General features: G+C 40.0%; 1 protein-coding gene across 1 annotated transcript in view; it reads left to right on the top strand.

The window, feature by feature from the left end:
- slain2 (SLAIN motif family, member 2) overlaps nt 1–15,541 on the top strand; it is a 66,203-nt gene that overhangs the window by 26,118 nt on the left and 24,544 nt on the right. The window contains 2 exon segments of the mRNA XM_034180534.1: nt 6,065–6,173; nt 6,176–6,209. Of these exon segments, the coding sequence (XP_034036425.1) occupies nt 6,065–6,173; nt 6,176–6,209 (143 nt within the window).

Here is a 15,541-nt window from a genome sequence, read left to right as displayed (position 1 = left end):
TTAACAAAGGGTGACGAAGCCCTGACGAAACAAGAAATCTGGACTTTTGTTGACTGTCATTGACATCGTTTAACCTTCGCGCAGCTTCGTTCCTGCAGCGGGCGCTTCGTCAGGATTTTTAAACTGTTGAAAAATTTGAACGAAGTGCAACGAAAACCTCAGTTCATCTGTGTTTTGTTTTGCTGTTGTTTTTTAATCGTTTGTGTAGTTTTTGTAACGTTATTGTTTAATTTGACTTCGTTGGAGCAGCTGAACGTTTTCACACAGTGCAGAAGCCGGTTTGTGAGCGCTGAGGCTGCTGCTGCGTTCATGTACTGTCGGAAATTACAGGGCAAACTCAACCTGCTTGCTTGGATTTTTTTATCTGTGTGGGGGGCAGCTTCAATGGGCTCAGGCACATTACATAGGCCAGAATTAATCTTTTGTGTGGATATAATTAATTATTTTGCCACAAGCAACTGTTGAATTTGAAACAACGAAAAAGTTGTGTAATTTCCGATGGTACTTGAATGCAGCATCAGCGGCAGCAGGAGCTCCTGCGTGCGCTTATTATTTTGTATTAAATATAATAATCTGAGTGTAGGAATGACAATCCAGTCCTTCTGTACATGTGGCAACAGGCAGATGAATCAAAATGATTATATAAAGAGCTGTTCTGGAAGACAGAATTCACGATCAGCAGGTGGAAATAACCGCACGAGTCAATGCGCGCATTCACACGCACTGATTAATTTACTGCTCTGATATATTCAATCATCTTTACACTTATATTTATATTTATTCTCCCTTTTGACAGTTTTCTGTTATAAATCAATATATATGTCTTAGAACATAATACAGTGATACAGCAGTGACCACGGAACACTTTTTCTTTTTTTCTTTTTTTTTAATTGGAGCACGACGGAGCGCGCATCGTGTCGACAGACAGTGTGGATTCTGATGATGATGGCGATGATCCCTCTTTTGTTCTGGACAAGGAACCAGAGCAGGTGGTCCATCAACATCTCCACAGATTCTGTTTGCAGTTTCTCCAAGACTCGGGCGCGATGAGCTCCGTTCCAGCGGCGAGTGCTGGAGCAGACACGCTCTGCTCCAGCAGTGGCTCCAGGCGCATTTCGTTGAGATTGTGAGCTTCGGTTTTGTTAAGTTCCTCTATCGTCTCTTTTGCGCTCTTGCTTCGCAGACTGTTCGGTGATAAAAGCTCTTTTGTCCACCTTTTCTCAACGAATTGTAACGTTTTTTTACTTTTTCCCTTAGTTCAGGAATCATTGTGTGCCGTGTGACTGGGCCTTTCATCTGTGTAATCCCCATAAAATCGTCCCTGAAAGCCATCTGAATTTTCCGAATGGTGTCCACCTGGAGGTCTCTCACAGTTTCTGGAAAAATTTGATGCAGCAAAGCTCCAAATCGTTCAGACATTTTATTCGCAATAAAAATCTGACGAGAGGGGTGGACCACTGCTCACTCAAAGCCTGCTCGAATGACGCAACCGACAGGCGTGAAAAAACTCAGGCATGCGCACGAAGGTTCAAGCTTGGCTGATGCAATCACACGTGATTCAAATCCATATGGTTTTTGCAAAAAATAAAAAGGTCGGATAGTTTTCTAACAAACCTCGTATGTGTTTCTGAATGAGCTGCCACGTATTGCCATTGTCAGCAGTCTGTATATATTCATAGATGTATGTATTGTATTATTATACAAATCTAGATCATTATCATTTCACCTGTGTTAAACTACAAATAACTAACGTAAGATGAACTGCTGCACCAAAAGCAGCTTGTTGACAGCTGCCTTTTATCAGCATTTATCTATATTTTAATAGCCAAGTGGCCTCTGTGTGCGCGTGTGTATGACTTTGATCAAGGAGAAACTGGGGAGAGCTGACATTTGCCATTTGGTATGCTTATGTATTTTGGGTCAAGGATGAACCATGTGAAAATGGAAAATTGATACGACTAATATTTTTGGAGAAATTTGTGATTTTTAGCTAACAACAGTGAACAATGGACATTGTGCTGCAATGGGAGTTTAGGGTTTGGGAGTTTTAAATGTTGTGGTTCATGTTAGTTTAACTGTGTTGTTAATGTTATTGATATATTGTGTTTTTGTAGTTCAATTGGTTTAGTCATTTTAGTTAAGTGTCATGTTACCATTACCATGAGTGAGAAGTGAAGTGTATTTCATGTTTTCTGCCACCGTCTTTGTTTGTGGGTGTGTAAAAATAAAAGTGCAGAAAAGACAAAAAACTGTGTGTGCATGCATGCCTGTCCAGCGCTTATTGAAGGCAGGTGTTTTTTTTTTCCAAAGTTTTGACCCGGTCATTAAATTAATTCTCCATAGATGTTTGGTACCTCCTGGCTGTAGCTAATCTGTTACATACGTATCACAGAATTTGTCTGTTTTATACATGTAACAGATTTCGATTATAAAGGAAAAAAATTCGCTGGTCCACCTGAATCCATTATATGTGAGTTTTACTGTATATTATTTCCATAATTTTATGTTTACTTTTTCATTATGTAATTTATGAGGCTTGGTATTTTTACATCATTGATATATATGTAATTAAAATGAGTGATTCACAACAGAAAATTATATATTTTTTATTTATTAGATAATTCTCAGTGATTAGGATCCAACATAATATAACACAGACAGACAAAACACAAACACACGTGCGCGCAACACACACACAGACACTTTGTGGTGTACACACAGTAGGCATCGGCAAATTTGAATTAAATTTTGACCCCTATGTACAGTAGTGTTCAGAATAATAGTAGTGCTATGTGACTCAAAAAGATGATCCAGGTTTGAGTATATTCTTATTGTTACATGGGAAACAAGGTACCAGTAGATTCAGTAGATTCTCACAAATCCAACAAGACCAGCATTCATGATATGCACACTCTTAAGGCTATGAAATTGGGTTATTAGTAAAAAAAAGTAGAAAAGGGGGTGTTCACAATAATAGTAGCATCTGCTGTTGACGCTACAAACTCAAAACTATTATGTTTCAAACTGCTTTTTTAGCAATCCTGTGAATCACTCAACTAGTATTTAGTTGTATAACCACAGTTTTTCATGATTTCTTCACATCTGTGAGGCATTAATTTTGTTGGTTTGGAACCAAGATTTTGCTTGTTTACTAGTGTGCTTGGGGTCATTGTCTTGTTGAAACACCCATTTCAAGGGCATGTCCTCTTCAGCATAAGGCAACATGAGCTCTTTAAGTATTTTGACATATCCAAACTGATCCATGATACCTGGTATGCGATATATAGGCCCAACACCATAGTAGGAGAAACATGCCCATATCATGATGCTTGCACCACCATGCTTCACTGTGAACTGTGGCTTGAATTCAGAGTTTGGGGGTCATCTCACAAACTGTCTGTGGCCCTTGGACCCAAAAAGAACAATTTTACTCTCAGCAGTCCACAAAATATTCCTCCATTTCTCTTTAGGCCAGTTGATGTGTTGTTTGGCAAATTGTAACCTCTTCTGCACGTCTTTTATTTAACAGAGGGACTTTGCAGGGGATTCTTGCAAATAAATTAGCTTCACACAGGCATCTTCTAACTGTCACAGCTCTTACAGGTAACTCCAGACTGTCTTTGATCATCCTGGAGCTGATCAATGGGTGAGCCTTTGCCATTCTGGTTATTCTTCTATCCATTTTGATGGTTGTTATCCGTTTTCTTCCACGCATCTGTTTTTTTTTTTTGTTGTTGTTTTTGTTTTGGTCCATTTTAAAGCATTGGAGATCATTGAAGATGAAACAGCCTATAATTTTTTGCAACCATGCGTATAAGTTTTCCCCCTCTCCAATCAACTTTTTAATCAAACTACGCTGTTCTTCTGAACAATGTCTTGAACATCCCATTTTCCTCAGGCTTTCAAAGAGAAAAGCATGTTCAACAGGTGCTGGCTTCATCCTTAAATAGGGGACATCTGATTCACACCTGTTTGTTCCACAAAGTTTACGAACTCACCGACTGAATGCCACACTACTATTATTATGAACACCCCCTTTTCTACTTTTTTTACTAGTAGCCCAATTTCATAGCCTTAAGAGTGTGCATATCATGAATGCTTGGTCTTGTTGGATTTGTGAGAATCTACTGAATCTACTGGTACCTTGTTTCCCATGTAACAGTAAGAAATAAACTCAAAACCTGTATTAATTTTTTAGTCACATAGCACTACTATCATTCTGAACACTACCGTAATTCTTCATTTGACCCTACCTGTCTGTGTCCTATTGAAAATTCAAGTGGCTAACATGCTTTTACAAAACAGTAATGTCTAAGGAGTATTTGTGCCACATTTGGTGCTTGTTTCCAGAAATGAAACAATTGTTACAGTTATCTGCTCCACTAATACATATCTGGTGAGTGAGTACAGGAAGTCATTGAAAACCTCGGTCGTGGACTTAGTCCAGTGTGGTCACAAACTCATACTCCATCTTCTCATTCAGCTGTTCAAGGGATGTCATCGGGACATCACTGTGTCCACAAAGATCATGGACAATTATGAAATATCGTAGTAACATTTCTAACATTCATTTTTCATACAAAATTTTATTTAATCTTTATTTAGCGGCAAAGCTCGCAGTTTCGTTGAGTGCACTTCATTTGTCTGGGGTTTTGTTTTTGATATATCTCTAAGGCAGTGGTAGTCAACTCTTTCCAGAAAGGGCCGAGAGGGTGCATGTTTTCTTTGTAACCACCCACTCCACCAGGTGATTTCACTGATTAACTGATTCCATCTGCTCAAAGTGATGTTAATCAGTAGAAATCACCTCATGGAGTGAGTGTTTGCAAAGAAAACCTGCATCCTCTCGGCCCTTTCAGTCAACCCAGCTGTAAATGGGTACCAGCCTTTGCTGGGGAAGTCACCTGCTTTGGACTGGTGTCCCGTCCAGGGAGAGTCATAGACTCTTATCCACTTCACCCTACTGAATCTGGAGATGAGCAACGGCACCATCAGGCCTCAGGGCCAATACAGGATTTACTGTTTTGATTTCCAGTTCACTTCAAATAAACGTTTTCACAAATACTACAACATTGTTGTGTGCCTCTTTGTGTGAGGAGACAAAATTTATTTATTTATTTGCCCCAGTCATTGGTTGACTCGGATCCAGTTTAAAAAAAAATAATTAAATATCATAGCCGTGGCAGTCGAGACTGGCTCCTATGCAAATGAAGTGGTTAAACATTCCAAAGACCAAAGCCATCAAAGATATGGTATTAAAAATTGTTATACCCAAAGAGGAAATTTACACATGCAATTTTGGATGAAGGACCCCCAAGAAAAGTTAAATCACATAGTACTGTTGATTAATGTTTAATATTCAGTGGTTTGTTTGTTTTTAAGATAGTGTGAGCTGTTGCCATTGTCAGGCTACTTTGCAAAATACAACAGTAATTTTTTTTGGTCTTCCTACAGCAACTCTACTAGAATGCACATAAAGAGGAAAGCAGCAGACAGAATGATTTTTATGCCAAGTTTTATTTATTACAGAAAGTTATTTTCGTATGTTATAAAGTAGCCTGATAATGCTGACAGCCAATGGTAGCTATTGAAACCACTGTTTTGTGGGCAAATTAATCATTTAGATTAACTAATTGTAAACAGTCAACAGGAAAATAGTTGTTGGTGGCAGCCCAGCTCCACTCCACTGTTCCACTCATAAGTCATTGCAAAAGTACCAGTCTGCTGCAGTCAGCTGATATGTGGATACGCCCTTGGCTTTTTCAGTTGCTGAGGTCCTGAACACTGACACTCTTCGGTCATGCACAGAGAAGCATGCCACATGTCCATAGTGTCATGTGTGACGTTCCCTCATAGTGCAGTTGCTACACCTCAAGTCTTTCCAAGTTATTGTTTGACACATTCTTTCTGGTGGTTCTATTAACCAGTTTTCATAGAACATATCTGAGCATCATACAGTATATGTGCGCATCAATGTAGGTGAAAACTGCAGACTTTATCTGCTTTTATGAACTTGCTAAATGTTTATGATTTTTATGTACTTGTTTATATATTTATTTTTCAGGCTATATGAAGCCAAACTCAACAGTCCACTGCAGAAAGCCTTGAGTCCTATGGTGTGGTGCCGTCAAGCTCTTGACAATCCCAGTCCTGAGATGGAATCAGCCAAGCGTTCAGCATCATCCACAGACTGGACCTCACCATGTCAGGTAAGATTTGTTGGCAGAGGTGAAATGTGTCCCACCCAGTGTTAATTTTGTCACCTATTTTTAATTTAGTCTCAGTCTTTTGTCAAATATCCTTTATTAGTTTGTTTATAGTCATTCACACCTCATGTTCACTTACTCATGTTGTATGTTGACTAAAAGTTTTCATTTTAATCTGCTTTTGGTGAAAAGAGAAACTGAATGTATTTTAGTCTTGTTTATTCAAGACATTTTTGGGTTTGAATTAAAACACATTAGATTATTTCTTATTACCATTTTAGTCAATGTCTTTCACACATCTCAAATACTGAAAGTTATGTGACAAAAGGCACTTGATGAGATGATTGAAAGCTTGTGGTGTTTTTTCCCTCAATCTTTTAAATCAGCAAGGCTTCCCGTTAGATACAATTGACATTAGTTTTCTTATAAATCCACAGCGCTGTAGGAGCGCAGGTCTTTTGAATGACACATGTGTTGGATCTGCTTAATTCTTGTTACATGTTCATAATTGGCTGGGAATTTGTTCAAGCAAAACAGAATAGAATATAAATAATTCAAGACTTGTTTTTATCTATTCTAATGCCGCGTTCACACCGGACGCGACGCAAGTGACAGCAGAGACAGGTTGCCATGTAATCCCTATGGAAGAATGTGTTTTGGCGCCAAGCTGCACAGCGAATGAAGTGACGTGAGTGAAGCGATTTTGAGCGATTGGCGCATTTGTGGCGCGATATTGCTTCGTGTCACGTCGCATTGCCCTCCTCCCCAAGTTGAAAAATCTGCACTTTTCTGTCTTGTCGCGCCGCGATGACCAATCAGGGACTGAATATGTAGTGATGTGGAGATGTCTGGAGTTTGTGAGTTGGATGTGAGCATGTCCTGTCTCTGGTAGCCAGTCTGTGAGCAGGACATATGTCCCTTTTGTCCTTTATTTCACAGCAGCCCCGCAGCAGTGGGAGTGGATGTTTTTTGTTTTGTTTTTTTTGTTTTTACGTGCGCGTGAGAGCGAACCGTCCCTGAAGATTATTTTATTAATTATCTACACAGATGTATAATAAAACAAATGGTGACTGATTTCTAAACACAATTATGACAGGGTTTTTTTTGGGGAAGAGCGAGGAGCAGCCCCACAGCAAGCAGCGGACTCTTTTTGTATTGTAATCTTATGTGCGTGCGAGCGTATCGTCCGTGAAGATTATTTTATTTATTAACTACACAGATGTATAATAAAGCAAATGGTGACTGGTTTCTAAACATAATTATGACAGAGTTTTTGGAGCGAGGAGCAGCCCTGCAGCAGGGGGAGCGGAGGTTTTGATTGTTTACATGTGCGCGCGTGAACGGGACAGGAGGTCCTTAAACTGGGTCCCACAGAGGCGGAAGTACCGCTGAAAGCAGCCGTCATCCAGACGCAGCTCCTGCAGCAAATAATGATACTCCCCGAATTGGGAACGTCTCAGCTTTCCACAACAACTCGCTCCGTGTGATCAAGGTCCGTCATGTTAACTTGACTGACATCCGGAGCCGACGAGCGGAATTGAAGCTCCTCCTATTTGATGACACACTGGGGCGAATTTTCGCAGCAAAAGCAGAGCGACATGCCGGGCGATGGTGGCACATCTGTCGCCACGCGACCAACGCGAATTTGTGGCGTCTGGTTGCGCCCGGTGTGAACGCGGCATAAGAGCCACAACATGAGCCAATTTAATTTAAATATGATGCATACTTCATTATTTTGTTATTTCATATTATCTGTTATATATTAGTCATAGATAATCCAATATCCAATTGATATTGGATGCCTGTAGCATTTGCCGCTCTGTTCAAAAATCTAACAGCATCTGACAGCAGGGGAATCAAACAAAACAGAGACCATGTTATTTTAAAAAATTTTTACCTGAGACCAAAATATGGCCATCACGTATTGCGAAGACTTTGCGTCTGTCTGTCTGTGCTCAGCATAAGTCCAGTCCTATTACTGCCAGGGTCTTCAAATTCACAGGGAACATTATTGGGAGACAGACTTTGGACAAGTTCAAAGATGGCTAAACTTGACCTATTTTAAGAGGTCAAAAGGTCGCATTCTTTCTACACACTCTTTCATTGATTACATGCTCATACGGCCAAGGGTGTTTTAGCATTGTGTTATATTTGAATGTTTTGAATGCCTTTTTAGAATGCACAGGACATCCCACGCATTCTCAAATGCACCGGTACATTTTATATGTTGCTTCCAGCCTTGATGATTTTGCGTCAGAACGGCATCAGCATGAACTCTGCTGAATGTGACGCATTTTGGAAACATTTTCAAAGTAGATTGTAGATGAAAGATGAGATTTTATTTCAGCTTATATTTCAAGAAAAACATTTTAGTCTCATCTTCTTTTGTCAACAGTAATGCATGTTAATTTAATCTTAGTGAGCATTTTAAAACACTGACGTAGTATCGTCCTCATATTGAAAAAAAAAATGGTCGTTGACGAAGATATCTCGTCTCACAAAATTATTAACACTAGTCCCATCAATTTGGGAGAAGTAGAAACTAACAATACCACAGGGACTGGATTGCTGGACTTGGTAGGGATATAAAATTCAATTAGGCTGTTTAGGTTTAGCTCTCTGCTCATTATTCCATCATACTGACCAGTGGTATCAGAAGTGATTATTAATCTAGCCTTATTTTTCAAGTTCTTGTTCTTTGCACACAAAACTGTTTAGAGATCTGAAATTTCTTATTTATGTTCCCCTTGGCCATCCAACCTTTTTACTAATTGTGTTATGTAACATATGCTGTAGTCAGCATATTTTCAATATTAAAAGTTTGTGCTGAATCAATAATATTAATGAGAACGGTGTAATTTAGTTGTTTCTTTCCAGCCAGTGTTTGTAGAAATGTGGCAAAAATGTGACTATTCAGTTTATTTGTACAGCGCCAAATCACAGCATGAGTCACCCTAGGGTGCTTCACAAGAGTAAGGTCTAAGAATATTTAAAGCAAATTGTAAAAGAGAGACCTGTTTGTGAGCAAATGTTGTTGATTTTGTTTGTTGAAAATTCAGGTTATATTGTGAAAAGATCGCAAATGCTGTGGTTTTATGATTCGACAGATACGTGAATTGATAGCCACTTAAAGCATCGCGTCAAACACAATGTTGTTCACCAATTAAAGGTACAAATCAGTGAAAGCACCAGGGTTAGAGGGAGTTATTTGGGTGTTTTGGAGACATCTTCTTTGGTGCACATGCTGTTTGATGCATTGTTGCAGTACTGTTTTAAGAAATGACTGGGGCTGGTTTCAGAAAGCAGGTTTAGTGAAAACTGAGTTTGTAATCCTTGAAATAAGGGAAGCTGAGTTTTGTATCTCAAAAGGGGAGGTTAATCAAACCAAGAAAGAGAGGTAACTTCAGCCCATTTCAGAAAGAGATGCAAGTTAAGCTCAGAATAAGTTACTATGTTAACAGTGTGTGACCTTAACCTGGTCAGAAGCAGGTTTTCTTCAATAAACCCTGAATGTCTCTCTCTGCTCTCTCTTATACAACAGTTTCACTTCCTCATTCATTTATCTGCATCATCCTGTGAAGATGAGAATTAGGTTTTAGTATACTTTAACTTACTTTGGACATAATCTTGGAGTACTGAGTAGTCTTGTTATAGCTGCAAGGGGAAATGATGAGGCATGAGGGTCCACATGGCAGAGAACTCCATCTGAATCTGGTGGGACAATTGACAAACCCATAAAAGGGCATTTCATATATACATTGTGTAGAAAAGCCCAAATTTTCTTTGCCTGCTCAGTTGTATTTACCTGCAAAGTAAAATTCAAAATCACCCATTTGGGCATGAAACGGCCCAGTTTGGTAACAGTGGGTGCAACAACGAAGTGTTAATTATTTTATTTTAAAATATTGTGTAAAACATTGGACACCTTACTTTCATTCAGGACCACAGGCAGAATTTTTTTGTTTTCATTGCTTATTAAGTTCTTTTTCAAAATGGAATGCAGAGGGATATTTAAGGGAAAAGTAAAGACCTGTGTGGTTTGTTGTTGGTTGTTTATGGTTTTGCATCCAGCCTTTTTATACAGTACCATATAAACCGTATGGTGCTGTAAATATGTGTCAAGTCGGAGTGACCATGCTTGATTTGAGACAAACTACAAGTTTGTCAAGATCCTTGACAGAATTATTAAATGACATATTATGATAAATACTGATATCAAACAATATGGGTAAAAATATTGTGATAATATTCTTTGCCTCATTCCTACTTCTTTCCTCCACTAAGGTGAGTTTTTTTTGTTTGTCCCCGTCCCCCCCGTCCCCCCCCCCCCCATTGTTTGTGTGTGAGCTACTGCCCTTATTCATGTTTTGAACAGGCCCATATTAAAGTACAGATAGAAACTTGTCCAGGTCGTTTTTGAACATTGCTGTATTTATAACTGGCTCTTGAAAAAAAAAAATACTGTCCATTTTTTTTTTTTATGTTACCACACAGGGGGGAAAAAGAAAAAAATTAGCTTCAATTTATTACTCAGGTCTGTAATATCATCTGTAATATACTTCTCCCTGTGCACTCATGCTGACTCATTGACTGACACTAATTATAGTTAGCACCTTAGTAAAGAGGACGGCTAAAATAAGAGGGGTTATTTCCATTTTGACAGTGGTATGTCCGTGTGACGGTTAGATCACATTGGGCCTTTTAGAGTGCTGAAAGTTGTTGCTGCATAGTGGAGATCATCTCAGCTCTGGTGTAATACAACTGCACATGTACCAAAAGTGTGTGTGTGTGTGTGTGTGTGTGTGTGTGTGTGTGTGTGTGTGTGTGTGTGTGTGTGTGTGTGTGTGTGTGTGTGTGTGTGTGTCACAGAATGGATGTAGTTTGAAACACACTCGGCCATGGCGTCGGCTGTGACACTGCGGCCATGTACTTTGTTTCCTGAGTGCGGTCCACCATGCAGGCGCCTCACTGGCTCCTGGAAGTGGACCAGCCCAAAGGGATGTTCATTGTAGATCTGGCTACAGCAGACAGATAGCTCCTCGTATGGGATTAAGGTGGACTCCAGGTGTGTCAGTCAACACCTAAAACAGTTTTGTGAAATTGTGGATGTGTTCATGTGCTGTACTATTTATTATACACTCCAAAACCTGGCTTGCTTCAGTCTGATTATTTTCAGATGTTTCACATTTCATCTACACAGTGTTTTCCTCCCTCCACATTTTGTAATACAGCCTAGCCAAAAAAGGGGATACAACTGCTGTAGAAAATGCGTCTGAGGGCAAAATTCAAATAAGGCATTGTGAATGTAGCCCATTAAGAACTTCAGTGAACAGTGCACACCAGCTGTCTAGTGACTGGCTACAAATAAGTAGTGACTTCAGAGGGGAAACATGCTCATAATTGGTGATATCATTGCTGTAGGCGTGGATGGATGATGTCATCTTCCACAGGCCTGAGATGATTCCTCCCAGCACAGATATTTAAAGTAGTTAAAGTAAGTGTTAAAATAAATGTAAGAATCAATGAGTTGTTGCATTTTCCATGAAGTCCCATCTTTTTGTATTGTCTAGTGTTTCCATTTATTAACAATCAAAAAATATATTAAATTTTAAATGTACACTATTGACAGCTCTGAGGGAATTACAAGGTTATGTTAATGTGATTAGAGAAACTGGGCAAAGTGCAACTTTTGTGTACAGGGGTCCCTCGTTTATCGCGGGAGTTACGTTCTAAAAATAACCCGCAATAGGCGAAATCCGCGAAGTAGCCAGAGTTATTTTTTACAATTATTATAGATGTTTTAAGGCTGTAAAACCCCTCACTACACACTTTATACACTTTTCTCAAACAGGCATTAACATTTTCTCACTTATCTCTCTTTTTTTTTTTTTTCTTCTTCCTCTTCTGGGCGAGAAGATTATAAACAGACACACGCAGAACACAATGCACGTGCTCTCCCTTCGCTCACTGCCTCCAGGGGGTACGAATGCGGGACCATTCATACCCCCGGTTATGGCCACGGAGCTCTGCGGCTGTGGTTACCAAGACCATGCAGTGGCGGATGCGGATTTTTCCGCAAGAAGTCTGTCTTTGCGGGCTGGCGGAGCGCTCCGCATCAAAACAGCAAGCGTAGTCTCTGGACCTGTAGCCAGAGTTTGGCTGCAGCTCCGCACAGCAGAGAGGGGGTGGTGTGAGTGGCCCACTGCGGCATTTACCGAGCCCGCAGACTCAGTAAGCGCATCGGAGGCAGTGAGAGCAATCGCGGTGATGCTGACCGGTGCCACGACCGGCCCGCCTGGTAAGGACACAGAACACAATGCGCTGTTAAAAAACAAAACAAAAAAAAAGCATGCAAGATTACACTAAAAAAATCCGCGAAACTGGGAGCCCGCGAAAGGTGAACAATGATATAGTGAGGGACCACTGTATTGCTTTACCAACAACAGCTTTAGGGCCCTTTCACACATAACACGATTGAAGCCGACTGGCGCACGAAGGAGGAATTGCATGCAACTTGTGAAAAATCGGAGCTGCCTCGAACGCTTTGTACAGCTGTCGCAAGAAGCATTCACGCACAGCACATGCGTTTTACATTTGCGTGCTGCTCGCGCCTGTAACCCATTCCAACGACAGGCAAGATGAGGTCACATTGTCAGCTGATCGTGTTCGCAGCATTCGCACGGCATGTCGTACACAGCTCGGACATATCATGCCACGGCAAGATATGCTGCACGAAATCATCGCCCATGTTGCACTGTGGCCGAATGATGTGATCGAGGCAGCCTTTACACTAGCGTCCCCAAGACAGCGAGTGCCCATTCGACCCCCTCTCGTCAGGTGTCGACCCGAGTCCAAGTGCCACCCACAAACATCCAACACCACTCGCGGGGCACTTAAAAAAGGCAGGGCTATTTGTGGAGCCAGCACGAGAGTAGAGGGTAGGCGACCACATTCGAGCTGCACTGTGCAAATGTCTAAGTGCCCGTATAGCAAACCACAGTGAAAGGAAATGCTTTGATTCAAAACTCAATATTGTCATATTTGTTGCTTGTAGTGCTACCAAACTCACATCAGACATCAGTGAGCTCCCTCTGGTTGTACTACAGCACTTAAATGTGAAAATAAACTTCTATATAATTTTTGGGATTTTTTTTTTTTTTAATTCCAATAAATTTTAATAAAATCTCTCACTTTTTACTTATTGCTTGTAGTTTCTTAAATGTGACAATGTTTCGATCCCACTGGATCTTCCTCTGGTCAAAGAGTATGCCCCTCCCATATATAACATCTACTCCCTGATTAGTTGGCCCATCCCCCAGGTGGCAGGAGTTTAGCACACATATATACACATCATATCATTGGTCAAACCTGACCATTATGACCATAAAAATGTTCCATACATCTTATCCCCACAAAAAAATATTAAAAATAAGAAAAATTAAAAACATTAAAGATGTATACAGTACAATTATAGAAAGTGCTTAATATCATACTCCTGGTTAAGGCCATAAGGCGTTAGAGTTTGTAATGTATAAATGTGGAAGCTCTCTCTTTGTAAGAGCAGCCTGTTGTCTCCTCCTCTTCTTGGGGGTTTTATATGCTCAGTCCCAATGTATTTTAGAGAGGAGACGGGGTACTGTCCTTCCTTAAAATGAGCAGCAACAGGATTTCTTAAGTCCTCGTTCTGAATACTGCATCTGTGCTCTGCTATTCGAGTTTTTAATGCTCTAGATGTTTAACCTACATAACCCAGTCCACAGGGGCATTTTAAGAGCCGACATCTGTAACTTTCAAATGGGTGGCGATATATCATGTTTCAGTAGGCCACTGAAGTTTTTTTTAGGGGAAAATGTATTGTCCAAATGGACAAAAATTATGTTTTTATCCAAAAATCCCTTCGGGAGGAAAATTACGTGTTAAAGGGGCCAAAACAGTGACATAGTCAAAATGTGGATTTTGGCCTTTCAATATCTTTGTGCGCCCTCAGTAAGCCTCATTGATCTTATGGTATATGAATGTATGGATGGAGTTCTTCCATTTAGCATTTAGTGATTTGTAATGTACTTTAGCGATTCCAGAGCAATGAGCAAAGACAACTTATTCAAAATAAGAAATAATTAAAATTTCAAAACTAAAAAGTCACAATAACAACATTCAAGGCATCTGCCAGCTGAGCCGCCTATTGAAGTGTCGGAGAACTAATGTTTTGTCTTTCTTGATTAACTGGAGTGTGATCTGGTGTGAACATTTTAGCACAAGGAGGGTTAATGAGGCAAAACGCCTTCTTGATATCTTTATCATGAATAGCAGAGATACAGAGGAACATAATCAAACAAGTTTCACTGAAATCCATAGGGGCACACTGAGATATGGCCAAATGAAAATCGCCAAATATCGTGTTCTTAACATAAGCGCCACCGATGCTAAAGCGCCCTAACTATGCCACCACCATTTATGCAAATTTGGAAGGAACTTGTCCCAGTGTATCCAAATATGCATAAATGAGCAAGGCTTATTCAGGGCGCAGGCCCTGGGAGGGTCCCAAATGTAGCCCAAAATGCCAAAAGTTGTGACTTGAAGCACCACCTATAGGTGGCGCCCTCAGTTAGCCTTGAAAAATATAACACTAAATGGGAGAACTGAGCTGAGCTGAGTATTTCAAATAGCATCTAGGCACATTTGTTCTGTGTTCACTGCAGTAGCCTTGCACCTGGTGATGTGCATATATCTACCCTGATTATTGCTTGTAGTGCAACCAAACTCATAACACACATCAATGACCTCCCTCTCATTGTACTTGGGGGGAGGGGGAGGTTTGGTCAGTTGTAGTTTGTTGTCTGGATTACAACACTTGGAAAGAGGTGTCATTTCATTTAAAACGGCGATTCACTTTGATGTTATTGATTCTGGAAGGTCAAATTTTTATATATCTTTCCATCTTTACTTAACTAACAACAGTAACGTGATCATGACTACACACCATTTGTTAACTCCTCAATATTGAAATTGTCCTGGTAGCTCATTTTACAAGTGAAAACTCTGAATTTCTGTTGAAATTTGCTAACTCTTCGACCATGTGAAAAAGGTGATGTCTGCACATCAAGCCATAATGCTGAACCTGGGAAACCGACCTCAACCATTCCTATTTCAACAGCAGGTATTTTGGGAGTTACATACCTGATTTTTTTTTTATATATATATATAAATTTACCCTGGAATTGTATTATATTATTTCTCGTGTTCATATACTATTGACTTGAAGAAAGTTAGATTGTAGACAACATGATTAGCGTCTTGAAACAAAACTTATTAAATACATTTACTTGTAGTGCCTC

The sequence above is a fragment of the Thalassophryne amazonica genome, chromosome 10, assembly GCF_902500255.1.
Source record: "Thalassophryne amazonica chromosome 10, fThaAma1.1, whole genome shotgun sequence".
Taxonomy (NCBI): domain Eukaryota; kingdom Metazoa; phylum Chordata; class Actinopteri; order Batrachoidiformes; family Batrachoididae; genus Thalassophryne; species Thalassophryne amazonica.
Note: the sequence above shows the minus strand (reverse complement) of the source record. Positions and strands in the feature narration are given on the sequence as shown.